Genomic DNA, 27,482 nt, shown 5'->3' with positions numbered 1-27,482 from the left:
TGTTTTGTTTTTTAGGGATTGCTTCTACTTGTGTTTACTGAACAGCGCCACCAGTGTTGTGGCAGGTTTTGCCATTTTTTCCGTCTTGGGATTCATGACCTACGAGCAAGGCGTCAGTATTGCAGAGGTGGCAGAATCAGGCAAGTGATGATGCCATTGGTTCTATTTTGCTCTTGAAAGCGCAGATATCAGATTGGTGTTACCTTCCATGAAAAACAAAAAACAAAATAGGAGATTCAATTTACTCAACTCCCTGACCACAAAGCAAAACATTTGACATTTTTTGCAAATCCATTTAAAAGGAAAGCCTAAACAAACAAAAGAATTCAATTGAATTCTGTCACTCGAGACTCGCTAGGTTGGCGTGGAATTTAAATCATTTCACAATGCTTTGGAAAGTCTGTAAAGCTGCCAAATCACTTGTAAGTTCGATGTAACAGTCCGAAGAGCCGAGAAACAAAGCTGGGTTCTGAATTTTCACACAGCTACCAATGTAAATCGTAAATAAGAGACTTTTAGATCAGAGTCAATTTCGAAATCTATGTGTTTAGGTCCAGGACTGGCCTTTATTGTTTATCCCCGTGCTGTGGCCATGATGCCCATGCCGCAGGTGTGGGCCGTGTGTTTCTTCCTCATGATCATTCTACTCGGTTTGGATAGTCAGGTAAGCATTAACTTTATGAACAAGTGAGCAAGCGCCCAGTAGAGTTTCAACAGACCATTTTGGCTGCTGCCGCCTCCCAATCAGTTTGTCGGTCTGGAATGTCTGATGACATCACTGGTGGATCTTTACCCGTCTTACCTACGTCAAGGCTACAGACGTGAGCTGGTTCTTCTGGCCATCTGCACCGTGTCCTGTCTGCTGGGACTTTCTCTGGTGACGGAGGTTTGTAAAAGCCATAGGTGACATTTGATTCACGATTCATATTTAATACAATGTCATTGTTTTTATTATTGCTGTGCTTGTAGGGAGGGATGTATCTGCTCCAGCTGGTGGATTTCTACATCTGCAGTGGGACCACCCTGCTCCTGCTCTCCATCTGCCAGTCTGTCAGCATTGCTTGGGTCTATGGTATGCGTTATGGAGAAAAAAAAAAAAGACAAAACAATATAAACTAAATGCCTCCTGCTTTACCTCACAGGGGCTGAACGTTTCTATGGGAACATCACAGATATGATTGGCTATCGTCCTTCTCCGCTAATGAAACTCTGCTGGTGCTACTTCACTCCATGTTTATGTTTTGTAAGTATCAAGTCAGGCTCCCTTTTTGTTCATTCAACATTTTGTACAGTTTATTCTCACACCATTTAGTTTGTATGCCTCCCCTGCACGGAATTTAAATGAGAAGAGCCGCTAGCTCTGGCGTAGAAACAAGTCAGCTGTGTTCACTCCCACAACGCCGCAAACGCCATTTTCTAAATATCTACAAAAATACTAGACAAATGAAAATGCCACCCATACGGTGGGCGACCAACCCAAGTTGTCGTCTGCCTTTAGCCCAAAGTCAGCAGGAATTGGCTCCAGCGCTCTCCAAACAGAGGAAAAAAGAAAGGATGAAATGAATCTACATAAACAAAGTTCATATCATATTTGCTGCATTCATCAAATGTCTTCTCTCACCGCAGGGCACGTTTGTCTTCTCCATAGTCCGATTTTCTCCCTTGAAGTTCAGTCGCACTTATGTTTATCCACTTTGGGCCAACATCCTGGGCTGGTTCTTGGCCACCATCTCCCTGAGCCTCATACCTCTCTTCGTGCTCTACAAGCTCCTAAATGGAGAGGGCACCCTTCGTCAGGTGAGATAGATATGCAAGCATAGAAAGATCATAAAGATTGTTCAAATGTTTCCGTTAAAGCACTGGAGCATCGGTCGTGGTAGACTCGTATGAACCTGACGTCAAAGCACTCAAGCATCAGTCATGTTCGTCTTATATGAACCAGATGTATGTTGAGGTTTAAGTACAACTTGGCAGCCAGTCATAGCCTCGGCAATAGATTTTCCAAACTACATTTTTTCCTCAAATGCAAGAGTTGGAAGCCAACCTAATACGATCCAATAATTCATGCGTGATCACGTACGTACATAACTTCAGGCATCTGTTTTCGGAGAAAAATGCCTCCTTTTTTTTTTTTTTTTTTACTTCTTGGCACTCTATATATACAGACCATCACGTATTGCTTTGTCCTCCCACCCGATATGATAGTCCAGTGTAAGATTAATTTTCCATCCACCACCCTTATATCAAATTCCATCATGATAAATTGACTCCAAAAAATAACTCCACATGTTGCAGACAGTAGAGTCATTCTGTTGAATCTTGTCTGCCCTCAGCGGTTCCTGATGCTATGCCTTCCTGAAGATGACCTGAAATGTCTTCCCCAGCTGAGAGACAAAGTCGTCGCACCAGTCACCGAACTCAAATCTTTGTCCGGTGAAGTGGAAGATAACAAGTGATCGAGTACGAAAAAAAAAAAGTGAACTACAAAAAGCAAGTACGTGACATTTCACTTTAGTGTGAGCCCGTTGCAAGAACATTACAAAGGGGCAAGAGTGTCAGGAAATAATAATAGTGTCTTCTGTTGTAATCAATGTGCCTTACATGATAAGCCCTGCCTACAGTGTGCTTGTATGTATGGTAGCATTTTTTTTTTAACTTTGTTCTCTGTTGGACTACGCAACAAACCTGGATGTTTTCATACTGAATTGGTCTTAAGGTTCTGTATTATAAAAGTGATATTTGTGTTGTAGGATGACTTTCTATTTTTGCTGAGAAAAAAAATGTACATGCTGAGGCCTTGTCTAAATGTTGCCATTTTTTTTTCTTTTTTAAAAGGAATATTTCCCCCTCTCCGGCCCTCTCTTTTGTTAAAAAAAAAATCGTTTTTAATTAAAAAAAAAAAAAAACTTTCTGGGATATGTGGATGGCAGGGCAAACTGCAGAAACATATCACCCGTTTGCAACAAAAAAAAGCCATGGTTCACTAATTAATATTCTAAAGTGTTTTACTCTGTGCTTGAATGTATTAAGACATTTTTTCTACATTGACCTGTAATACTGTACATATGAACTAATGATAAAGAACAAAGCTGACAAATCAAAATGAAAAGACCATCTGAAATTTTTTTGCAGGCTAATAAAGTAAAGCCAGACATAACATTTGAAAATAAAAGACCATTTATTGTTTTTCCTGATGGCCATCTGGTAGAAAAAGTACAGAATCTGGTCAAATAATTTAAACACTGTATAAATAAAGCATCTCTTTGGACAAAGCAGAGAAAGGTTGAATCGAGGCAAGTGGTGGTCTTGTTTCTTGCAGATTCTTCCTCAGTTCTGAAACGTTCATGTGGATTCCCTCTATTTGTGTTCTCCGGGCATGGTCGACGAGCGCTTTATTTGCATCACAAGAAGATGGGGCATTCCATCAAGTCCACTTGCCTTCATTTAACCTTTCCGAGTACTCGTACAGGAATTAAAAAAAATTCCTGTCAGGTCGTTATTGTTCCAATAAAAGTCTGCTCGATTGGCATTCATGCTCCGTTTTTATGGCTAAGATTCTATTTGTCATCCGTTCCTAAGGTGTTAGTCGGCTGGCTGGCAGTCCTGATGGCAAGGTGTGCTTAAGACTTGCTCGCACAAGTTTAACACGATTCAAATAATTCAATAGTTGGGCTAAGAATTACCAATGCAAGAGCTTGTATTTGTGTGTCTAAACTTCGACAGTTTTATGTCCGTAATTTACGTCCGCCTTTGGGGGTGCGACGATTCATGTGATTCAGTGTTCAAAATTGAATATTTATAAACTACCCATGTTTACAGATCCTCATTGAAAGCATTAGTTGACGCGGGGAAAAAAAAACAATGCACCATGGTTATGTTTAAGAACTTTGTGACGTGTGTTTGCAGAATATATGGGGGGACGGGGGGGGCGGGGGTCAATGATCAATCCACTTCTGTTAGGCCACAGGGTCTCAGAAATTCCTGCCCTCGCTCATGAATCCATTTGTTGGACACTGCAACGACAAAAGTAGGATTTTTTTTAAAAATAAAAAGTCTACACACCCCTGTTCAAAGTTTGGTAATAACAGGCTTATCATTTGAAACCGTTTTATTTTCAAACTTTACATTCCAGGTGCTAATACCCAGGAGACATTCGATAATATTATACAAATGTTCTTGGCTGAAGGAACTATGTAGTAATGTAACAAAATGTGTCCACAGTGATCAAACCTGGACACGTGAAGGAATATGAGTCGCTGATGGCCAAGAGTAACTTTCCATTAAATTTTTTTTCTTCATCATAACACATTTGTTTTGTGTGGCATACATTGGGTAAATCTTGACTCACCCCATTTACTTCCTACTAAAACAGGACAGGCTGCATGTCTGGTCCTGTAGTCTCCTTCCCCACTTTTGAAAAGGTTATACCAGAATACTGCTGTCCCCTGTGATGCAATAAGACCATAGTAAAAAACAAAAAAAACAATGAGAACATTCTTGCAACGAATAACAGATGTGAGAGAAGGATCACAGATTTGAATCTGAATGTGTGGGAAGTCAACAGTCAGAGATTAGAATCTATTGTTCCTTGCCGCACTAGAAGAGCATAAAACAGCACAATGTTTCCGAGTCAATTGAAGTTGTCCAAATATTCCTGCCAAATGACATGTGTTTTTTTTTTTTTTTTTTCCCAAATGTCTGTATAATGCAAGCAGAGCTCTGGGATGAATCTATCAGCATATTTCTTAGATATCATTCTTCAGCCTTCGAAATATGGTTACTGTAAGCACTATGGGACTCAACATTACAGAACTGGCGCTCAATATTATTTCTTTCAAAATGTATTTTATATTTAACCCAGAGCAGAGATTGTTGCATATTTGCAAATACATTTATAATCCTTATAGTGATCAACTAAATTCCTTCGTAAATGTTAATCTGACTTTGGACCATTAACAAGTGAGTAGGCCGGGTTTGCATATGACCTTTTGTCCTTCACTAATGAAGTGCTGATTGAACGCCATAGTTTATTAATTGATTACCTTTCTGGGCTGGATAACCGCCCCAAAGTCAGGGAAGACTGTGGCACCTCCTGCTTCGACGTCGCTCATCTGGAGGGAAAACAAAAATATATACTTTTGTGTCCATATATGAATAGAGACATAAATAAAGGCCCCAAAAAGATATAATGAAAACAGTTAAGGCACTCATTTTAATTTCCAATGAACTCTGAACACAAGATGCAGTTGAAATGAAAAGTCTCCACAACTGTGTTCACATGCCAGATTTAAGTGAAACAAGCAAATGTATTAATGTGAGCTATAATCAGTAGGACTCAATTAAAAATTCAAAATAAAATAAAACTTGCCTCTCAAATAGTGGCAACTGGATGCACATACTTACATAGTTCAAAAAAGTTGCCACACGATTTCCAGTGCCTAATCTTTTGAAGGCATCTGGCTCATCTTTCTACAAAGATAAAATTCAAGTGTAAAATACACAATGAAGACAGCACTGTTACTTACGTAATTTAGGAAGGTGGCAAGCCTATTTCCATCCACCTTGAGGTTGCCGTCAAAAGGACGCTGCAACAGATTTTTATAACTTTAGCGCAAGACTTCAATCAGGCTAGCGACTACGCCCAAATGCAATTAAGGCGTTAACGAATGTAATTGTTATGAGTCAAGAAAAAAATGCGGGATTGCATACAATCCAGGTGTGGTGCGCCAATTCAAATCAGGTTCTTATTTATGTTGCAGGTTGTCTTGACATGACCGGTTGTGATTTATGCAAAATCTTTCTTCATCCTTGCACGCACACTTCCAAACAGCTGCACAAAGTACAGCTCACAGCAACGTTATGCGTGATAGCCATAACAGACGCCATATGAAGTACAAACATTTACTCGTGGTGTTCGGTTTCAACACACACACGCACGCACACGCACACTATGAAGGCAAACTCACCCTGGAGAAGTCAAAATGTGGCTCGTACTGTCCTCCAACGCCGTAGTTAGCAACCTGGTCAGCCATTAAAAGAGATGACTTGTACATTTAAAAAACAATGAACACTGCATATTACATATGGCTTATTTTTACAATATGCTCCTTTTTAGCAAACATTTGTTATTGTATGTAAATAATATTATTGTTAATATTATTTTTGCACGAGTGTGAACGTTTGATTGCCCGTGTATGAAGTCACTTGTGCTAGCGTGATATTTAGGTTAGTTTGTTAGTAAGCAGTATTATTAAACCTCATATGAAGATGCTTTATTTCTGTATATAATAATTGACTTACTGGATAAAGTTATTTGACAAAGTGGTGATTGGGTACATGCTTCACTTTCACTGAAAATGGCAACTAACAAAGCCCTTCTAGGAATGGAAACGATATGAAATTTGAAAATTCATGATTATGCAGTATTTCTATATGTTTGAATGTTACCTGTAATAACTCTGCTGTGTCTACTGTTAGTCCTGTGATGTCCTGTATTCTCTGATTGACTCTGGCAATGACCGGACCATCTTCTTCTTCTAACCAGGCACTGATTAAATGTGAAAAGTGTATTTAGTAGGAAAGATCAAAGGTGCTTAATCTTGCTTGAATCACCTTTTTGATACTCTGTAGTGGGCGGTGGTCAACACTCCTGTTTTGGGGTCTCGGACTGTAGCTCTGGCAAGCTTGAAAAAATAATAACACAGTTTATCTGGCTTTCAAACAAATATTTCAAACCAGATTGTTTTTTTTTACCCCCTAATATCAATGTGGTGTCTTACCCTGGGTTTGGCCATCTCTTTAATCTTCTCAATTTCATAGTCGGAAAGGGCTTCCAAGTAGCGTACAATGTGTGGGCTGTCCCACTCGTCCTCCTCCATCATGGGCTTCAGTAGCAGGCGAGGATTTTTGTTTCCATCCTGGTAGCGGCAGAACAAACGGCTGCGCCTCGCTTCCGTCTGGTGACATTTTTAACATCAAAAGAAAGCGATCAATAAATGTGACGTGTGTCAATGCTAGTATAGTTTGTTGTGACTTTTTCAGTAAATGGAAAAATCCCGCCCCATTTAAAAACTAAGAACGTTGCATGTGTATGTTTTCTTAATCCGACTCACCATTCCGTCTCCTTCCCCTCTGCATAGAGCCTCGTAGGCATCTCTCTCTGGCAGGTGGTCTGCGGGTCTGACGTAGGTTCCCAGATGAATGGGCTCCTCTGAAGCAGGCTGGCTGCTCTGCTCCTTCTTCTGCTGCTCATTCTGCTCTTTGAGGAGCAGCGTCTCAAAATAACGTAAGTTTCCTCCTGCCCTCTGGTGGCTAGGATCTGTCAGCACAAGGGAATGGGTCAATGTGGTGGTTCACATGCTACATGAATTACAATTAATACAGCTGAGTTAACATCTGCCATCTACGAAGAACCACATATTTTGTCATGAAAGGTTTCTGACAGTTGTCACCGCAGACTCAGACAATGGGCTTAAATTAACCCGTTTAAGCTCATACCTAGGGTGCGGCACACCCTGTGGTTTTACTCTGCCCAAAACCTAATTATAGAGGAAGCAAAAACACTACCGCATACTCAGGACTGTAAAATAATAAGAAGAAAAGTTTTCAACACAACAGTCCCCATAAAATAGATTTGTTTTTTACATCTAAACTGCCTTCTGAATTATTTTCTTACCGATGGCCACCAGCCTGCGCGTGAGCTCGACGGCACGACGCAGGTCTCCCATTTGGTAAACGGAATAGCTGAGGTAGTCCAAAATAGATGACTTGGAAACCACAGCATCTTCCCCGGCGTCAAACTGCTTCAAGGCCTGTTGCACCCACAGCACGGCGTGGTAATAGTCGCCCTCGTTATAAGCCGTCTTGCCCATGTCAAAACAATCGTCCACGGTCAGAAGGGCGCTGGAGTGCATACCTAGGGCAACAATGAAACGGGTGAGATCTCATATCACAACTACATCTGTGATATTGGCGATTTCTCTCTTTACAGATTCCTTAAAGCTCCGAAAAAAACGGTCTTTTTCACTTCATAATGACCTGGAAGTCTTCCTTTGGAAAAGTCCTCGGAATCAAGCTGGTAAGTGTCTTGAAGACGCATTAGTGCCTTGGCAGCACCCTTCTCATCTTCCTCGTCAGGAAAATACTGTTTGTGCATGGTCATGTTGGAAATAAACCCTGGAAAAAAAGCAGAGAGAAAACATCTCGAGTTCTGCATTGGAATGGGGTAAATTGAGCAAAAGCATTTATTAAAGAATATTATTTCATTGCCATTGTGATTAAAAACAAAATAGTCCGACTTTTCCTTAGTTTATCTGTCTGACAGATGCAGCCGTAAACACGGCAAACACGGGCAAAGTGTCAAAAAAGCAACAGCTGCAGCTGTCATGTAACTACTTTGGTTCCGTTTCCTCGGCTCATCTGGGAAACTGATTGTTATCGTGGAGCTTCCAATCCATTTCATTTCCTACCATATGGTGAATGAAGTAGAAACGCACATGCTTGAGCTCCAGGTAGCCTCGAATGAAAATATCACTTTCACTTTCAGTGAGACGTTTGCTCCAAAACATGCAATTTCTTACCATCGGAGGGGCTCTGCAGAACCAGACTCTCCAAATGAGACCACTCGGTGTTGAGTCTCTTCATGAGCTTGTAGGCATTCACCGGGTGAGCCAGATAGGCTTCTGGGTCGGATGTCGACATTCTGGTCATGTCATCCAGTTTCTTGGCCCAGCTAAATCCAGAGAAAAATGCTAACGCTATTTAATGCTTCACAGTCAAACACATAAACTGTTAATTGAAAACACAAATACAGTTGATATTTATTATATGCAGAGATGTTTTTTTAAACCAAACAGATGTCAGTTATCTGCAGAAAAATGCAGCAGAATGAATGACCTAAATTCCAGTTTTCCCCACCATGCCCTGACCTGCCACTGGCAGCTCATCATCATAACCATCACGGTTGAGTTCTCTTTACGAGGATTAATGACTTGTGTGCATACCTTTTGACCTCAGCCAGTTTGGACTCCTCTGCTTTTATGTACTCTCGGAGGGAGTGGACAAGCTCTTTCTCTGTGTACAAGAGGTCCGTCATCTGGCCTGCAGACATGGAGAACATGCACATGTTTCAAGCTTGGATTGACTCCCATGACAAAGAGCAGCCTATGGCCATCATCTTTTGAGGCGACGTGGCATGCGTCATAAACATCTGCAGGCGTCCATTCATTGTGCACAACTTTTATTCTGGTGCAGAGAAGTGGACATGGGATTGTTCAACCACGATAAATTCACTGCTAGGGAAAGTGATGGCGAGTTTCAGTGTCACTGTGTGATTTCTGAACCCACCAATAGAGGTGAAGATTTCTGCTTGCGTTCTCCAGAAGCAGAATAGCAGAACGTAGGAGACAAGACACAGCAATGACCTCATTTTGACTCAATCCCAAACCTACAAAAAAAAAAAAAACATTTTTAGTATTGGCATTGAAAAATACATTTATATGCAACATTTATATATCTATTTTTGTATGCTGTTCAACTCATTGGATTCCAATTTGTTAGCGTTAAACTAGCTGTCACATAGTTTTGAGGTGTATTTGAAGCCCTTGTGAATATTGAGCTGTTTCCAGAAAAACTTGCCAATTGTTTTCCAAAAAGATTCAGCATTGGTTATTCATGCATGGTGCTTTGTGGATGGTTTGCTCAGTGGACAGACTTGCCCGGGCAATAAAAGCAGAGCATGCTCGGACACAAGGCTATTTCATATTTATAGAACCCACAAGAGTAGCTTTGTTTATGAGGAGATTAGTTCATGTTACCCCGAACTAAGTGCATTCTTTTTTGCTATTGTTGTTCTGTTTCCAGCTGTGCTTGCTTTCAATTTGCTTTCAAATCCAACATGCATTTTAGATCAAAACTACTTGTTTCACGCCAACAACAGACATTCCAGAAAAGATTTCTGTGGTCTTTTAAACCCTGATTCTAACGTGGCTTTTAGGGCAGATCTCGGAACAGAGCAGGATATAAGAAGTGATGAGAGGAAATGCTGAGCAGCTGTATTTTTGGAAGTGTGCTATCAAAGATATAACTTTTCTTCGATTTGCTATTTTGTGTGTTTAGCTATGGAATTAAAAGATAATCCCATGAAACTCGGCTCTGAGAACACAATCTGCAAGATGGATGCAATGTGTGTTTGGGAAGGAAGGAGGACTTTTTTTTTCTTCCAGAGGATCTTGTTTTATTCAGCTGGGAAGGAAAGTGGTGTGATTACTTAAGTTAAGTAAAACAACGTGTCAATGTGACATGAGACTATTTAGACATTGGCTAAAGCTTGCAAAAAAAAAAAAGTGCATAAAACCTCAATTGGTAATGGCGATTTTGACTTGTTTGAAGTGACAATTTCCTTTCCAGATAAAATAATTAAAAAATAGTTTTCCAACTGTAGTAAAGTAAAACACTTTCCCGGTGTCAGCAGATGAATAACAGAGAGGTAACATGAATGTACTTGCTTGTTAATAGTTGATATTTAATTAATCGGATACTAAGCATTTCAGATAATGGATGGATCATGTATTGCTCATACTATGATAAGCAGCCAGACCTGTTTCTCTGTGGATGTAATTTGCATGTTCACAAAAAAAAAAACTTCTTTGTGAGCATAGTGCTTACATAAATACATGTCATGCATGGATTTGTTATCAAGAGAGGGGATCCATGTGGAGATGAATACCCATGCACACTTGTTAGTGCCTGCCAGACGCTTTGAGTGGAATGTAAACACCGAGAATCATTGATAAGAGGTCCCAATGTATAATAAATATGTATACTGCATTGACGAATATTTACATCTTCACTAAAAAGAGACAAATGACGTTGATTTGAAGACTTTTTTTTTTTTTGCCTTGACAGATTTTACCACAATTTTTAATGTACGACATTGTGACCAAAACGTTTTGGTTGGGTGGAAAAAAAAAAGGATAAAAATGACCTAATTGTTTCGAAGACACGCCCCTATCTGACGTCACAACAATAGTAGCGTCGAGATTTGGAAAACCTTAAACCGCAACTCGTTTGGGTCGCATGAGTTAGAACAATTATTTTCCGATGACAATAGCAACTTTTATGCTCCTAATACGAGTGTGGTAAGGCGTGCGTGCGCCTGATATGTCTATTGCGTTGCTGTGGTGCAAAACAAGTTCTTCAAACTTTAACCAGAAGATGACAACAAGGTTGCAAATTAGTTACGTTGTAAAAAGCAACTTGTCATGTAAAAAAACGATCAGGCAAGTATAAAACACAAATGTATGTTATTTGGCATTTGCTACGACGCGAAGTTCTGTTCCCTGGCTTGTAAACCTGCAGCTGGATCTTGTACAGTACTAGGTAAGCATGCCAGCATGTTCGCAATGAAACTAAGCAAACACAAATCCAAACGGGGGAGAATTTGGAGGTAATAATCTGTGTGCACTTACCTTTGCATTTGAGGGTTTGAAAAACGCTGTCACAGAGTGCGACGTGAATAGTTTTCTACCCCAGGGTGAAGTGAACCGACAAAAGGGTGCGAAAGTATGTTGCTGCCACGTACAGAACAGAACCTCCTGGAAGCAGCCGTAATACCCCTAATCGTTGCGCAACAATGTTGAGCTTGGGAATTTTTCTGTGTTGCATTTTCAGCACCTCGTAAAATCTTCAACCTCTCATTTGCTCCCCCTTCATCATTGCTCAAAAAAATGTAAGAATAGATTTCACTTCTTATAATGAGTATTTACTGTTTCGGTAGTAAGCATGGGTGGAGAACAAACAACCAAACATCTTGTGCTATTTTATTGTTTTATCATCATTTTAATTTTGATTAAGTACTACTTCATTTTATTTGAACATTTGTTTATTTATAATAAATGGAAATTAAATTTTTCCAGTTGAATATAATATGGAAATTACGGTAGTGGACACATGCAGCCAGTCACGTTTACAGTGTATCTTGGGTTACCATGGTTTCGGCTCTGGATGGAGTTTTTATGTCTGTCTTTTTTTTTCACGTTTATGTTCTGTTGTGTGAATATGCAAGTGAAGTCACTGTCAATCAAATTGATAAATATTTGATAAATGGGTGTCTGTGTTTAGATAACGTGTAAGATTTTTTACTTTTTATTTTTCTCTATGAACAAACAAATTTCAAATACGAACATCTCTTAACAATTATTGGATATGCATGACGTTGGATTGTTTTGGGGCTTTTCAGAATATTTATCACGTGCATTGAATGTCTAGAATATTTATCTCGTGCTTTATTATTATTTGGTCCTCAACGTAAAAGACTTTGGGCTCGGCAGTAACCAACTTTAACCGCTAGACGTCACTGTAGATTGACAATAATCATTAGCGACTCATTTTAGAGCCAGATAGTTTTGAGTTAATGAGTCTTTTGCTTGGTTAAATGCAAAATATAAATCACGTAAAATATGGGAAAATAATAAATGATAAAATATATTAGTTACATCTAAATGGAAGTTCACTCTTATGATAAGGAAAGTATCTTTATTAAGACCCCAAAAGTACATCTGGTAGACTTAAAGTAAAAAACAAAAACAAAACACTAGACTAAAGAAAGTTTGACACGAAATAAATATTCAAATGGTTACTTTGCTTGTAGCAAAACCAATAATGCAGTTTGCCTGATGTCCTTTGTACAAAAAGCCTTAAAGACCATGACATATATCTACAATACTGTTCCTACTTGAAAACAACGTAAGCCACTTAAATGTGGGGAAAGGTAGACGACAGTCAAAAATGACCATAGAAACACAAAATGGTATTCAAATTAGTCCAGTCTCAGAAAACTCAAAAATAACTAAGACAAAAATTGGCAAATGATGTACTTACACAAGAGTTTGAAACAATGGTTGTAGAAAAAGCATGAGAATAAAGTCAAAATATCCAGAGAAAAAATTCAGAATCCTAATAATGTTTTCATTTTTACAATTAAATGTCAAAATGTCGTTAATATCATTCAATATTTGCTAAGAACAATTTCTGAATGTGAAGCTCTCGTAATATTTTGACTTTATTTTCATTAGATTACAAGTAATGACAAATCAATTTTTTCCTGTAACATTGCAACTTTCTCAGTGTAGTACATTTTGTGGGCCTTATCCTCCCCCATAACCGCTCACAAACGTCGTTAAAGGAAATTTGATCATTAAATTATATAAGCAGTTTCATGGGACAAAAGAAAGCATTATAATGTGCAATACTGTGACAAAATGAAGTTGAGGATTGGGGGAATGCAGAGTGCTTATGCCTCTTTCCTTTCACAGTCTTTCCTCTTCCGCTTCGGTTATCCTTTTCACAGCAGAGTTTAAATATGATTGCGTGTAAAAATGGTGTCGTTAAACTGGATCGGTCAGTTTGTACGTTGGTGTCTGTGGGCTACAGTATCTCCTAATTCTTCCATCCTGCTGTCACCGCTCTCAGTACTTAAACAAAGGCTTCTGGGATGTCAGAGCCATTGATTTTAATATAGATCTTGGCGTTGTTCTCCTTCTCGTGCCTTTCTTTGTGGAGCATATGTCTGTAGCAAATCAAGTAGAGAGGCAGCAGGAAGCCCAGCATGCTGAGGGCCAGAAGGCCAATGTTGACCTGAAAGGAGGTGACATCACCATTAGCTACATCTCGAATGTTAGGATTAGGCATTTGTGTGATGACGTACCCAGAATGGGTCTCCCTCCAGGGGTCCCATCATTGCCAAAAAGAGAGGCTGCTGCAGCAAAGCAAAGACAGCACTGACGAGCGACTGCATGCCCGTAAGACTGCCAAACTGCGATGAGGGGTACCTGGAATCAGACGACAAATGAATTTAGCGCAGTCAAGTTAGGTTCAGATCGTACGCAGTAATACTTACACAGCAGCGTAAAGGCCGCCAACGGCCGAGTGAATGAATCCTCTCACCACGGTGTGCAAGACGAATGACACGATCTGGAACGACAGGGCAGCAGAGGAAATTCAAAATAGATGAATTGAAACCAATTAGTTTTGTTGATGTAATTCCACTTTTAATATGAATACAGATCAAGAAATCTGGAAAAACCAAAGCACTGCTCACCTGGAGGGGGAGGTTGGGTATCAGGGAAGTGATCCCGAAGCCCACCAAAAGGAAATTTGTAAGCACAAATGCCCTCAGGGCGTTGGTCACCTTCTGGGTTTTTTTATCTCTTCGTTTTTTCTTTGGTTCATCCCTGATGACGATATCCTTGTTATTTTTATATTTTGAAATTTACAAAAATGTATATGTGCAATTGTGAATCAGAATTTTCTTCACTTTAACATATGACAAAAACAGTCTGTATAAGTAAAACTCACTTGCTGGATGCATCTTTTGATTCAGCGCCGTCATCACACTCTTTCAACTTCCAGTCCATAATTTGGCCGATCACAGGAGTGGTCATGAGGCAAAGCAGCTGAAGCATGCCAAAGATGGACGAGTACAAGCTCACTATGACGATCAGAGGTGGAAAAAACGAATATTAGACAGGCTAACATTAAAGGGGAAATATTGTGAGGTGTTCAGAATGTTTTCATATGCAGCTATCGTTAATTATTACTACTGCATAGTATTGTGCAATAAATGCAAAGCTGCTCATGTGATGTGCACTTGGTAGAGCCAATTCAGCTAATAATTACAAGCAATGGTTAATGGGTGCTTTTAAACTAAAGCTGAATGATGTCTCAAGGACTCAGCTGTAAACATGCCTCACAGTTGAGGTCAAACAATGAAGTTACAAAAAAAAAAAAGCAGGATGTTAGAGGTCACAGATCTGAAACAGCGTGTTGTTGTTAGTGCTGGGGAGCTAAATGTTAAATAAATGCTAAGTTATTGAAAGAACAGTGACCGGATAGGTTCTTGAATGGACGGTGACTATCATCTGGAATCTTACCAAGTTCCATTCTTTCCACTGAAAACCAAAGATTGGGAACAACAATTATTTTACAATCTTAACTATTGCTTGACCAGCATTGATTTAAAAAAAATACCAATATGGGACAACTATTATTTTCATAAATTATATACCACTAAACTATAAGCAACTAAACTGGTTTCCTGGAATGCTAACCTGTATTCAGGTCACCATCGCTGAGCACCTCAAGGACGCTATTCATGGCCCCCATGTAGAACAAAAGACGCAGCTGAGTCACCGACATGGTCACCAAGCTGAGCAAGAAAATGGGCGTGGTGATAGTTTTAAGAAACGACTGGGCTGCGGAACAGAGAAGATGCCTCGTTAGGATTCAAGTTAACGATAAAGGTGAGCGACCAAAGGCAGGATCTCTTACACTCTTCTTGAGGTTTTGCGTCCAACTCTAGGTCCATGGTGGAGAGGCAGAGCTTGCCCTCTTTGGTGGGGAGCTCTTTCTGCACCAGGCTGTTGCCCACACTGAGACGACGACCCACCGTGGTCACTTGGCGGTAAAACTGTTTTCCTGTGATCTTGTGGTCAAATCCCAGCCAGCTGAACTTGATCTTGACACTGACAAAGTGTGATTGGAAGGAATGAATGACATCCTGATACATATTTGCATTTGTCTGGACAATACTAACGTGTAATCCATATCCTCTGGTCCTGGGAAGGGTTCCAGAGGCCAGTTGAAGTAGCAGTTGAGGAACACCAGTCCAGCACAGGCTGCCCACACCACCAGAATTGTAATGAACGATATGCCCAAGTCATAGATCACCTGTGCAGAATGACATAACCATAGTGATAATAATCTCCACTAAAGTGAATAAAACTAATATTTTTTTCTCTGACCTTGACACCAGGGAAGGTGACCGCAGAGGAGGCATAGGAGCCAATCATCAGGGCGATAAAGGTGGAACGAAGGTCCCCGAACATGTTTGGCAACTGGAGAAAGAAAGACAATTGACATAGTAAGCATTTGAGCTCAATTTGAGGCATGGCTGCTGACATTTGCTTCCCCCACATTCCCCCCCAGTCCTCCACAGGGATCGTATAAAGAATGTTTATCAGTGTTCTCTGAAGATTTTTTTGGGGGAGGGGGGGATTTTCCTATTATCCTTGGCCACCCCCCCCCAGGAAAAAACATTCAAGGAAGTGAGGAACACGAGTAGCAAACATTCCAAAATAAAGACCCAAACAAGCTCTTCTGTTTCAAGAGACTGAACAACAACAAGCAGGACATTGAATTACATAAGAGATAGGAGAGGAGAGAGAGCAGAGAGAGAAAGTAGTGGGGTGCCTTCATTGCTACTGGCTGTTGCCCAAGACCTTGAAGGCCATGCGATTATATACTTGCAGCAGTCTGACGTGGAGTCACGTAATTATTAACCAAATACTTATTGTTTTCAGATCATTCTAAGTGAAAGGGGGCTGTGAGGTACGGTGTCGCTAGACGGTATGACCGGACTCAAATTTATTACGTACAGAAATTGTGACTTTATACAGTCCAGGCAGATTTACAAGAGTAGAGCCCCTCTGGAGTGAACACCATCACCATGGTACACTTTGGGACTGTGTGCTTCCTTATAAGATGGCAGAGGTTGGAACAAAAGGGAAAAGAATGCTGAAGAACTCGGAATCCTAAAAAGCATCTCGTGTTGTTGTTCCTTTCTGTTCCCTGAGTCATGTTTAGTTCCTAGAATAGGCCATGCTGACTACAACAAAACGAATGACTAGAAGGGGCGCTTATGTTTTTTTTTCTGTTTGCTGATGACACGGTCCATTCACACGCTTACCGTAAGGGAAGTGAAGGTCATGCACATGCCACCAAAGCCGTTGAAAGTCAAGGCGATAAAGATAAGGACTGAGAGTTCTGTAAAGAGAGCAGGTAAAACACTTCATTGATCAGCCAAATAGCGAACTGACCAAATAACGGATGATTACCGTTTGGTTGGTAGGCTCCGTACGCAATGAGAAGACAAGACAGGCCGAAGCATGTGCTGAAATGACAAGAAACGTTTTTGTCACATCTGCTATTCTCAGTTAAGATTATTTTAATGTGGCGCTCACCTGCCCAACAATCGGAGTTTACGAGGTCCGTATTTGTCCATGACGATTCCCAGTGGGAGCGTGATAGCAGAGAGAAGGAAGGAGCCCACCGTGAAGGCCAGATTCAACATCTCATCTTGTTCTTTACAGATTAACCAGCCATTCATCCTCAGCTGCCCGTCCATCGGGACCAGGGGCTTCATCTCCACCCCGTCCCCCAGGTCCACCACGGGCCCCTTGAAGCCATCGTAATAGTCGATGTACTCGTCCGGCGCTGGTGTCGTCTCTAGTGACATGTTGTAGCTGGAGCTGTTACCTGAAAAATGTAAGTACAACAGAACACAATCATGAATCTCGGTGGATTCGAAAACTTTTTAAAAAAAAAAAAGTTGTCATGAAACGTTTATCTAACATATGCGGTATCGCTTAATGATTATCATTGATTTCTCTTATTTGTTTTTATGGTCTAATTTCTACTCTTCATCACTTTTCCTATCAGCCTGCTGTTCCCTCTTGGTACCTTATCAGCAGACTTTAAACTTCCGTACGGCCGCTAATAAAGCGCTGCTGATGCTTTCTTCAATCTCGCTTATCATCTGTCACGTGCCTATAAAAAAGCTGAGGTGGTGCTGCGATCATCTTACATCATTGCACGCAAGATAAGACGTTTGGATCATCTGTCCGGAAGTCACCTGTGAAGGCCAAATATTTACTGAGATCAGAGGCTGACTTGGGTGGAAATAGAACTGGACCACAGATTTTGTTTCACTGCGAGCTAAAATGCAATATATGTAAATCCCACGAAATTTGCCTAAATATTTTTTGGGGTCAATTTTGGGACGCTTCCAATCACAAAGACCTTATTGACTTGAAACTGCATCTTCTCAACGTCATGCAACTGATAAATCAATTTTGTAAAGACTCCAAAGGTGATAACTGAAACAAACTCTGACCAGCCAATAATCAACTTTGGTCACCAACCAGACAATATTTGACATGGAATTGGGAATTCAAGGGATGCGTCTGACCTAAATTAACCTTTGGTGCTCGCCTTTTCAAACAAATAAATAACAAAACAAATTGGCTTGGCATGCATGTTACAGTTGCATGGTGCTTTTCAATAACATTGAACTAACCCAGCTGGCATTCACTCACCTTCGTCGCTGCAAAGGTACGAGTAGAAGCCCTCTGACTTGAGCATAATGAGAAGCGATCCCCATCCCAGGAGCACAGCGGAAAAGAGGAGATTCTCAATGATAGCAGTCACCGCCATCCACCAGCGCCGGGCGAATGCTGTGACCAGCGTCGGAGCCATGGTTGAGGGAGTGGAGATAGGCAGGCAGAGTGGCAAAGAGCTGGACGAGTGGGCGAGACTGAGGGTCCCAAGGAGGGGAAAAGAGAGGGAGACACTTTGTTGTCGCCTCGTTGACCGGTGCTCCTGATGAAGGATCAGTGATCACTTTATCTGGGGGAAGACAAAAGAAGGGAGGGGAAGGTTTTATAGTCGGCCTATCACTGCAGGACAGTGAAGGCCAGTCAGGGCAACTTTTACAACAATTAACTTTGAACCCTGCCCAAGATAACTAAAGTGCTGCATGCGTGTAAAACATTCTGACGTCATCGATCAACATACTGTAACTTTTCACCAAATACAGTTTAGTCGTATTGAGTATAATAATGACTGATAGCAAATTATGAATTTCAAACAACTTTGCTAGACCTCTCTCTGTAATTATTGAGTGAGCACTCACAGTGGAATAAATGAGGTTCTGTTGTTTGGGAATAAAAGAGGGGAAACTGGTCCAAACTGGACTCCATCACCTCAGGGCCCCTCAGTCACTATTCCCTCCCTGCCTCCCTTCATAAATGTCCTCAGGGGCCCATTCAACCGCAATTACTGTAAACTTTTGCACATTTAGAACATAAAAGGGAACACCAGCCAAACAAATTACTGCAGAAAAAAATCACTTTTGTTTGGACATTTGTAACAAAAGGTAAGTTCAAGTTTCAGTATCATTTACTTAAAAAGGAGAGTGATTCTTAAATATCTCAAATACAAATAACCCCTCTTAAAATCATCTTTAATCATTCTATAATTTAAAAAAGTATATGTCTTACCCCTCCAGCAGGCTGTATGCAACACCACTTGTGTCAAAAGGACGAATTTACAAAGGGTGTCGTTATATATACTGTACACAGGCGTTTTGTGGCGCCCTCTATCGACGAGCGTCTTTATCTGTGCAAAACAACTCTGCAAAAACAACTGCGGGTCTATACATTTCGATTGGTACTAAAGTTTGCGACACAGCAAGCACTTTGTTTTTGTCTTGTGAAAATTCAACAAATGATGAAATTGTTGGGGACAAAAAAAATCTTGAGAACCAAAAACACTGAGAGGTGAAATGTGGGGCATTATTATTCAAATCAGACAAATTGCCGTTTATCACATGATGGATTCTTTTAGATAAGGATGAGTGTTATTTTCTCATCAGGGTGTATACCGATACTGCACTGATTAATTAGTTCCCTTCTGGCTGCTATTTGTTCCAGCACTTGTGTGATTAACATGGAAATGAGTTGCTGAGTGGTCAATCACATTTACTGATATGTGTGTTGTGTCGTTACAATGATCAACAGATGTCTCAAACTATTCATGTTTGATCACCGGGTCATTGATTAAGTTTCTGGCTGTGTTTGCCCGTGTGTGACCTCATGTCAGCTGTGCATATCTGTTATTTTGGCAAATATTGATGTGCCTCATGTGGAGATGGTGTTGAATAATGTAAGTGCTGCTGAATGCAGGCATTTTTATTTCAAGACTTCATGATTATGTAAATGCTGTGTTGATCAGCTTTAAGTACTTTGTCGCAGTCTTGTGGTACATAGAAGAAATTACAAACCCATTTAAGAGGGTCATCAATTGCCAGTATAATAAACAGCGCCACCCTGTGGAAGTATGTCATCACATCGCATTGCACAATTGAATTTACTCAAACACTCAAAACACAAGCGACAAAAACATTTTTATTGTACAATTACATTCATATTAAAATATTTGGTGCAGCAGTGCTTCTCAAATGCAGTCGAGTAAATGCCCATAGTGCAACTTCACACAAAACGGAAAGCTTCCAGGCATATAAAATAGTTTTGTAGTACACACAGCAGAACTAACTTGTGTACTGACATTTGCGTTAAGGCACAAGGTCAAGTAAACAATATTTGATTTTGCCCCATTTTTTTTTCAAGTGTAGGTTCGACAGTTCACAGAATCTGTCAGTGCATCCCGGCTACTACCAAAAGTCCAATCATGAGGGAGGGAAATAGAATCTGCCAGGCACCTTCAGGAGCTGCAGCTGGTTGGAAACATACAACATGATGTATTATGAGATTTTTTTTCATGTAACATTCGTATTGACTACCGTATTAAACTATAAGATCAATTAGAACATCTTACCATGTGATTCAATGTCTGGTTCTGAAAAAGAGCAAACATAAATTAGACAACTCAATCCTTAATAATATGTATTACACTCGTGCAAATTGTGTAGCCGCTACTTTGCTAACTTACTGTTGATGATAAAGGTGGTCTCCATGCCAGCGTGGATGTGGTCAGTCACGTGGCAGTGGAGCAGCCACGTTCCCGGGTTTCCAGCCACCATCTCCACCGTTTGAAAAGTTCCGGGGAAGAGATCGAAGACGTCTGCGCGGTGCACGCGGTCAGTCTGACACAAACAATCGTATTGTCATGTACATTCAATGACAATGAACATCTTGTATGCGTGTAAATCTCACCTTGTAGGTAAAAGTCTCAGCATGGAAGTGGACAGTGTGCATGTCCACTTCATTGCCCATGCCTAGTAAATACCAATCAACCGTTTGTCCCTGGGTCATCACAAGTCCATGGAGGTTGCCGTACAGTTTGCCATTAATTCCTACAATACACAAATTTACAATGAGATACAATAAGTACTTGGTAGTCAGAAGAGGAACTGTTTCTTACCGTGCATCTTGTTGCTTTCCTCAAAGTCTTCATCCGGTGCGAAAGTGTCAGGGTCTTCCCCGAGGTACGTTCTGATGTTGTCTTTTAAATAGTGGGACTGGTTTTCATCGTGCACCATGAAAAAAAGAGCAAACTCCTTCGCTATGTCGAGACGCTCTCGCTCGGGCCCTCCGCCCCTCAGAGTTCCGGGTCTGCAGACCACCAGCGGGCCCAGAAGGCCACTGTATAAATCCTGAACATGCACAAACATTTCATTGTTAAGATGAATTGTGTGTTGTGTTTAAATTCCACTTCTGGACAAAAGTATTGGCACGCTTGGGGATTCTCTCAACAGAAATTGGAAACCTCCATCTCCTCAAGCCTCTTGATTTTTTTTTTTTTTTTTTTTAGAGCAGGTCTTTGGGAATGTGTGTCCATTCATGCAGAAAAACAATTGTCAGGTCAAAGGGCACTGATGCAGGATCACAATCTTTGTTCTAGCTCATTCCAAAGGTCTTAAGGTTCCAGGGAAAATCAAGGGGTCGAGATTGATTCATTGACTGACCAAGAACTGTTTCCCAACCAAGTGTCATTTCGACTTCCACATGACAGGTAAAGTCGATAATTAACACGTTCTTATGACACGTTGTAAACTGTGCGTTTCCATGTGACTTTTACTGTACCATGATGAAGTTGACGTCGGAGTAGTAGGCGTAAGAAATGCAGTTAGGATCTGAGTCACCCGGCCCGGAGCTTTCGGGCACAATCCATGACACTATTGTCACAAAGCCTGATAATGGAGAACACTTAATGAGCAATTAAAAATTGAATACATTCTGTATGTATTAATTTTTTTCCCACACTCTTACCGGATTGGACAGGAGGAGTTGGTCTTACGGCCTTTACTCCATGCGCAACAATGCTAAATGGATGCTTTGCTTTGTTTTTGAACATGATCATAATCTGTTCTCCAACCTCGGCTTTGATGAGTGGACCTACATGGAGAAATGGCAACAACAACTTTGATGTATTCTAACTTTGCCTACTACCCTACAGTGTATAAAGAAAAAAAAAAAACCTCATCCAAAAATCTTACCCAAAATTCCCAAGTGTTCTTGATCGGCATTCCTTTTCTTCTCAACTGTGAAGGTTTCATCAGTGTATTCTCGATACACCACCTTCTTGTAGCGTGAGCCGATTCGGTTCTTCCCTCTCCCCACAAATATATCCCCTGGACTGAAAAAATAATCCTCCATTAATAACCAATTGTAAATTCTAGTATTGTCTAAATTCCAGATACCTTTCCTGGGATGTGCTGTGGTGTTTCTCCAGCTCCCAAGCTCTGCTGGGTGAGTAGTCCCACTCTATTTCTTCCGCGGCGATGTAATACTGAACCGTTTTGGTCGGCGTTGTATGTTGGCACTTGACTTTGCGGCCTGGGCAGGAGTTCACCCTGTACTGTTGCTGCATGCCACCTGAGTAGTGATCTGTTACTCTGCAGCTCACTTCGTAAGTATCTGTTGGAGAACGCCACAGTTGATAAATAGTGTAACTTCTCCTTGAACTTCCCAAACATCTGCATAGGATGCAAACACTTGGCATGTTTATATTGCAGGAAATAAACATAACGTGGTTTCCCAGATAAACATCGGGAACATGTCAGTACTGCCCCTGGAAAGCCGCACGGCAATTTGGAAAAACAGGATGTGGTGTCGCGCATATATATTTGACTGACCAGCAACGTGCGGCTGCATCTCCACAGTAGTCGTGGTATGAGGGAATAAGCTGAGGGTGTCCCGCGTGGTGCCCTGCTTCTTGAAGGTGTTCCCCTCAAAATAAACACCGTGGATGTCCACCTCACTGCCCAGACCGAAGGTGTACCACATGACTTTGTCTCCAGCGCACATGTCCAGTCCAGGAAGGTTTCCGTACATGCGCCCATTTATGGCTGTGGAAATGAAAAGTTGTTGCAATTTACGTTGTGTGCATGCACGGTGTTGATATTTTATGGTCGTCTCCATTTTCAGTGCTTTGTCTTGTATCAACGATGAATTGCTCACCATGCATCCTGTTGCTCTCCTGGAAGTCTTCATCATCTAAATTTGTCTCGTTGGTGCCAAATGCCTTAACATTGTCTGTCAAATACCAGCTCAGGTTTTCATCCATGACAGAAAACAGAAGAAAGAACTCCTTGTCCACACCCTTCTGTCAAAAAAGTCAGGACATTAGGTACAGTCTAAGCAGTCAGTGCAGTTCTGCACCATTTCAAAGCACAGTCTTTTGATGATGACTAACCTGAGTTCCACTCTGCCGCAACGATCCTCTGGTGCACACGAGGAGCGGGCCCACTAATCCCGCGTTGGTGTCCTCAACAGGTGACGTTGCAGAGTAGTACAAATACGGGATGCAGGGAGTGTCTGACGATGATGGTCCTTCCAGGACCTGCCAGGTGTAGGTGAAAATCTCCCCCGGAGCGACGTGGGCACCAGGTGTGTCAACACCTTACACACGGAAAGAACTGCAGTTCTCACACCCGGTGCCACAGCGAAGACTTTTATGACTTGACACCGTTGACTCACCATCGTTATAGTTGCTTCCTTGAAAGCGTTTTTCGTAGTGCAGGCCATGAGGATGGATGCTGTAGCTTCGATCAGCTTGATTCGAGAAGGTCACTCTGAGGGTGTCTCCTTCCTCCGCCCTCAAAATTGGACCTTAACCAAAACAGGGCACATGAGTTGAGGGGTTCAAATTTCACCTTTGAGGAACTGAGAAGCCTCACCTAACATTCCCAAGTGGAGAGAATCCGAACTCCGTAATTTTTCCGTTTTGAAGCTATCGTCTGTGTATTCCTTGTAGATCACTTTTAAGTAGTCACCTCCAATCCGACCTCCATCTTTCCCAAAAAATGTCTCAGATGGACTGTAAAAATAAAAGCATGTCTCCCCTTTAAACTTGATTTTGTACAAAAATAAAGCGAAGATAAATGATAATATAATTAGAATATTACAGTCGATGCTATTTTCCAAAATATAATCAAATTTGTTTACATTCAAAACAAAAGATAAAGTTCAAGTAAAGTTACTGCTCAATTTACGCCGACTTTACAATCACAGTATTTCAGTCAGTCCTCTTACCTGTCGGCGTCAGTGAGGGGAACATTTTGGATCAAATCTTTTTCGGACGGAGCGTAGCGCCACACCGTTTTCTCTGCTGCTATGTAGTAATTTCTGACAATACCACTCATCTCTGTGGAGCTGCTGTCATTGCTGCAGGACTTCACTTGATAAAAGGCCTGCATCCCAGCTGCAATTGGAAACAAATGTGTCAGATACTTGGGACGTCTCGGAAACTCAACCTTTGTTAATGTCATGGGTAAAATGAAGTTATGGGGAATCGTATTTCCTATGCTGATCTAAATCACATTCCTGTTGGAAGGATTTTTAACAGCCTTAATATATCGTGCAAATTTCTCATGTTGACAGATCAAGACCAGATGGGGGGGTGGGGTTAAAGGTCAAGCACTCAACCTTGTAGATGGCCATTAACTTGGCATGTCAGCAGCCATTTGCCCTCTGCTGTCGGGACCATCTCAGCTGAAGCAAAAGTGGCTGGGAACAAGCTGATCACGTCGGTTCGGTGGCCGCGGTCCAGTAAGGTATTCCCGTGGAAAAAGGCAGAGTGAATATCCACCTCGTTACCCATGCCAAACAAATGCCAAGACACCGCACGGTGCTGGCAGAGCTCCATTCCGGGCAGGTTACCAAACATGTATCCGTTAATGGCTATGACACAAGGGGACAAAAAGAGATTAGAGGGAAGGAAAACAACAAAAGCTGTTGTTAGGAAAATCTCTTACCATGCATCAGGTTTGACTCCACAAAATCTTCGTCTTCAACGTTAACCCCCTCTGGATTGATACATCTCTGAATGTTGTCCTCCAGGTACCAACTCAGGTTCTCGTCCACTGCGGTAAACATCAGGAAGACATCCTCGGCCACGTCATTGCGAACTATGCCCTCTTTGCCGCTCTCCTTCAGGATTCCTGATGTGTGGAAAAAAAATCATCTTTAATGGTGACACACATAGTGATTTTTTTTTTTGGGCTCACATACCTTTCTTGCACGTCAGCAGAGGCCCTATAAGTCCAGAGGTGATATCCCGGGGAGCCTCCAAGTGAGAGTGGTACACCCAAGTCAAGCAGTTGGCGTCGTCATCAGTCGGGGCATATTCGGGCCTGACCTCCCAGCGGTACGTGTAGCTTCCTCCGGGTGGTACGACGTCATCATGCTTGAGATGACCAGATGTCCCATCTGGATATAAGGCCCCTGGGAGGTCAACAACAACAACGAGTCAGTTTACATTTCAAATTCACTGGAAATCTTATGTGACTTCTATGGCGCCATCCTAAATAGAAATCGTGACCTTTGTTGAGATCATTTATGTGAGCGCTCAGCAACTAAAGTGCACTTGACATGTGACAGTTTTTTTTCAACGCGGGATTTTTGCTGATTTCCTCAGTATTTCTTCAAGTGTGGCAATGATGCACTCCTCCTTCCTTTTTTTTTCCCTCTCCAAACCCTTCCCCCCTTATCAAGAATCTATTGTAACAATGTAAAGAGACTGCTAAGATTTAGGCGTGTCTTATCAAAGCCGGAAGAAACTTTTGTACTGTTATTTATCTCATTCATTGTATTTCTACTTTTGGTTTCTTAAGAGGAATCCCAAAGGAATCCCACTCTCCTGAATAGTGGGGGATGGGGACCTGTTGCTTAACAAAGGGTGCAAAAATACTCAAGCTGTCTATCTCCAAAACGGACATCAAGTTATGGATTGCTGTGGGATTTTTTTTTTCCTCAGTCATAAATCACATTTTAGCTTTAAAACACAACTATTTATGTACTGTACAAGTATTTAAAAAGCCAACAATAAAATGTCCACTTTAAAATCCACCTTCCATGTTCTTCTCATAGAAAACTCCATGGGGATGCATTGAGTAGTTCCTGGATGCCATGTTCTTCATGTGGACCACGATGATGTCATCCACCTCTGCTCGCAATATGGGTCCCAGGAAGCCCAACCAGGTGGGCCGGGGGGATTGTTGCTTGTATGTGGCATCGGTGTACTCTCGGAACATGGCTTTCTTATAAACACTGCCGATACGGTGGGGTCCTCTTTCCAAAAAGATTGATGCATGCCTGAAATGGATAAATTGGAAAAACTGGATTTTCTGAATTTAGATTTAGGAATTATGTTTTTGGTCAAATCTACTTTGCTTTCTATTGCGCAAATGTTTTTTTTTTTTTTTTTTTTTTTTTTTTTTTAGTGACATAGGCTTAACTGTCTCGCCCTTTTGAACTGACTCTTGAGGATGTTTGTCATCCATACAACTGAACACAATGGCGCCACTTTATCTTCATTGTCGTACACTGGCAACTCTAAGTAATGAGCCATAGGTCAAATGTCGTATTGCCACATAACAAATAAAAAGTACTGTTTGTACCTGACAACTCTATTCACTAAAGGTCAGATAGCATTTCCAAGATGCCTAAAATGTTGACACGGAAACAGGAAAGGCAAATTTGTCGAAGGTTCAAAACAGCCTATGCTGAAGTGCTTAGTTTGACATCGGCCAAAACATTTCAACCACAGTGATTACTGGCTTCTCTGACGGGAAACAAAAGTGGCTGAAGTATCTCATAAAAGTCCAGTATTATGCAATCATGCTCCTCTGGAATGCTTCAAACCAAAACTTAACAAATGTTGTGACAGTCCCAGCTCATCCCTGTTAGCCATGGCACATGATGGACTTAAAACTCTTCCTCACTTTGAGGGTGCCTTGATTTATGTTGCCTCAAGATTCAAAATCTCTGTGATTTTTTTTTAGACAATAAGATTTAAAAATATTTTTAGTAAAAGATCACTGTCATGCTCTGGTCAGCTACGAAGATAAATGTGTGCAGATTTATTCCCACCTATTATACTGCTGTAGTCTACTCAAGTATTGCTGCAGGTGTGCCACGCCAAGCGTATTATCAATGACAACACAGAAAGATAGACGCAAAAGAGGTCAACTACTCGGTCGTTGCCCTCTTTTGCGTGTTATAACCATTTCTTCATTGCTGACCTCAGTGCGCATCCTCCAGCTCCTAAAAAAAACTTCAGTGTGGGATTTTGATTGCATAGAAATAATCTCATGATGCACTCACTCATCATCTGCGACGTCCACGTTGTTCAGCAGGTTTTTTCCACTTGGCGCATAATCCCACAAGTCCTCAATGACCGCAACATAATAGACTCTTTCTCGGCCCCGCGTACTGTCCTCAGCCAGACAGAAAATAAACAATAAACAGCCACATAGTGCCTTCAATGTCCGCTCCATGGTTACGCGAGACCCGAGAGAAGTTCCTCGAAAAGAAACAAACGGGGGCAAAAATCTAGGGAGCGTTTCGGTGCGGAAGCGCGCAAACTGCACGCAACAAGTCAGAGGACTTGAGAGTGTGTGCGAA

At 41.3% G+C, this 27,482-nt stretch overlaps 4 protein-coding genes and 1 long non-coding RNA gene across 14 annotated transcripts in view; 2 read left to right on the top strand and 3 right to left on the bottom strand.

Annotated features, from left to right (window-relative positions):
- Nucleotides 1–3,429, top strand: part of LOC125982617 (sodium- and chloride-dependent GABA transporter 2-like) — a 25,002-nt gene extending 21,573 nt beyond the window's left edge. For all 4 annotated transcript variants that reach the window (XM_049743447.2, XM_049743446.2, XM_049743445.2 and 1 more), the window contains 7 exons: nt 16–140; nt 552–664; nt 749–886; nt 970–1,072; nt 1,143–1,243; nt 1,627–1,797; nt 2,334–3,429. In XM_049743447.2, the coding sequence (XP_049599404.1) occupies nt 16–140; nt 552–664; nt 749–886; nt 970–1,072; nt 1,143–1,243; nt 1,627–1,797; nt 2,334–2,456 (874 nt within the window). In that variant the 3' untranslated portion in view covers nt 2,457–3,429. The remainder of the gene's footprint in view (nt 1–15; nt 141–551; nt 665–748; nt 887–969; nt 1,073–1,142; nt 1,244–1,626; nt 1,798–2,333) is intronic.
- Nucleotides 3,160–11,614, bottom strand: LOC125982621 (prolyl 4-hydroxylase subunit alpha-2). 4 transcript variants are annotated; one of them, XM_049743453.1, is made up of 16 exons: nt 11,469–11,614; nt 9,346–9,445; nt 9,003–9,099; nt 8,580–8,731; nt 8,038–8,175; nt 7,676–7,915; nt 7,113–7,318; nt 6,780–6,956; nt 6,613–6,683; nt 6,448–6,547; nt 5,967–6,020; nt 5,526–5,585; nt 5,404–5,469; nt 5,043–5,111; nt 4,349–4,445; nt 3,160–4,013 (listed from the first exon to the last, which is right to left on the bottom strand). In XM_049743453.1, the coding sequence occupies exons 2-16, from the start codon at nt 9,425–9,427 to the stop codon at nt 3,943–3,945; spliced, it is 1,680 nt and encodes a 559-aa protein (XP_049599410.1). In that variant the 5' UTR covers nt 9,428–9,445; nt 11,469–11,614; the 3' UTR covers nt 3,160–3,942. The 4 variants fall into 4 exon arrangements, with proteins under 4 accessions (XP_049599410.1, XP_049599411.1, XP_049599413.1 ...); XM_049743454.1 differs by having other exon boundaries at nt 5,562–5,585; XM_049743456.1 differs by lacking the exon at nt 5,404–5,469.
- Nucleotides 9,457–22,062, top strand: LOC125982623 (uncharacterized). 2 transcript variants are annotated; one of them, XR_007486450.2, is made up of 6 exons: nt 9,457–11,379; nt 15,118–15,299; nt 15,359–15,460; nt 15,623–15,694; nt 15,812–15,919; nt 17,148–22,062. It is a non-coding gene; the product is annotated as an uncharacterized lncRNA (long non-coding RNA). The 2 variants fall into 2 exon arrangements; XR_011088277.1 differs by lacking the exon at nt 9,457–11,379 and adding an exon at nt 14,401–14,503.
- On the bottom strand, nt 12,502–18,312 carry slc43a2b (solute carrier family 43 member 2b). 2 transcript variants are annotated; one of them, XM_049743448.1, is made up of 14 exons: nt 18,153–18,312; nt 17,019–17,313; nt 16,893–16,948; nt 16,745–16,821; nt 15,801–15,893; nt 15,593–15,726; nt 15,328–15,521; nt 15,108–15,251; nt 14,931–14,948; nt 14,356–14,488; nt 14,099–14,231; nt 13,898–13,971; nt 13,706–13,829; nt 12,502–13,635 (listed from the first exon to the last, which is right to left on the bottom strand). In XM_049743448.1, the coding sequence occupies exons 1-14, from the start codon at nt 18,310–18,312 to the stop codon at nt 13,474–13,476; spliced, it is 1,797 nt and encodes a 598-aa protein (XP_049599405.1). In that variant the 3' UTR covers nt 12,502–13,473. The 2 variants fall into 2 exon arrangements, with proteins under 2 accessions (XP_049599405.1, XP_049599406.1); XM_049743449.1 differs by lacking the exon at nt 14,931–14,948.
- On the bottom strand, nt 20,002–27,482 carry hephl1b (hephaestin-like 1b). Of its 2 annotated transcripts, none has more exons than XM_049743440.2 (20): nt 27,183–27,482; nt 25,927–26,171; nt 25,089–25,301; nt 24,833–25,018; nt 24,504–24,758; nt 24,111–24,279; nt 23,756–23,895; nt 23,556–23,687; nt 23,272–23,477; nt 23,037–23,181; nt 22,712–22,924; nt 22,277–22,493; nt 22,073–22,212; nt 21,846–21,971; nt 21,660–21,766; nt 20,998–21,229; nt 20,790–20,929; nt 20,566–20,719; nt 20,452–20,472; nt 20,002–20,350 (listed from the first exon to the last, which is right to left on the bottom strand). In XM_049743440.2, exons 1-20 carry the CDS (start codon nt 27,353–27,355, stop codon nt 20,271–20,273), a joined length of 3,294 nt encoding a protein of 1,097 aa, XP_049599397.1. In that variant the 5' UTR covers nt 27,356–27,482; the 3' UTR covers nt 20,002–20,270. The 2 variants fall into 2 exon arrangements, with proteins under 2 accessions (XP_049599397.1, XP_049599398.1); XM_049743441.2 differs by having other exon boundaries at nt 23,037–23,178.

This window comes from Syngnathus scovelli, chromosome 15 (assembly GCF_024217435.2).
Source record: "Syngnathus scovelli strain Florida chromosome 15, RoL_Ssco_1.2, whole genome shotgun sequence".
Classification (NCBI taxonomy): Eukaryota; Metazoa; Chordata; class Actinopteri; order Syngnathiformes; family Syngnathidae; genus Syngnathus; species Syngnathus scovelli.
The sequence above is the reverse complement of the archived record's forward strand: the minus strand, read 5'-3'. Positions and strand labels throughout refer to the sequence as shown.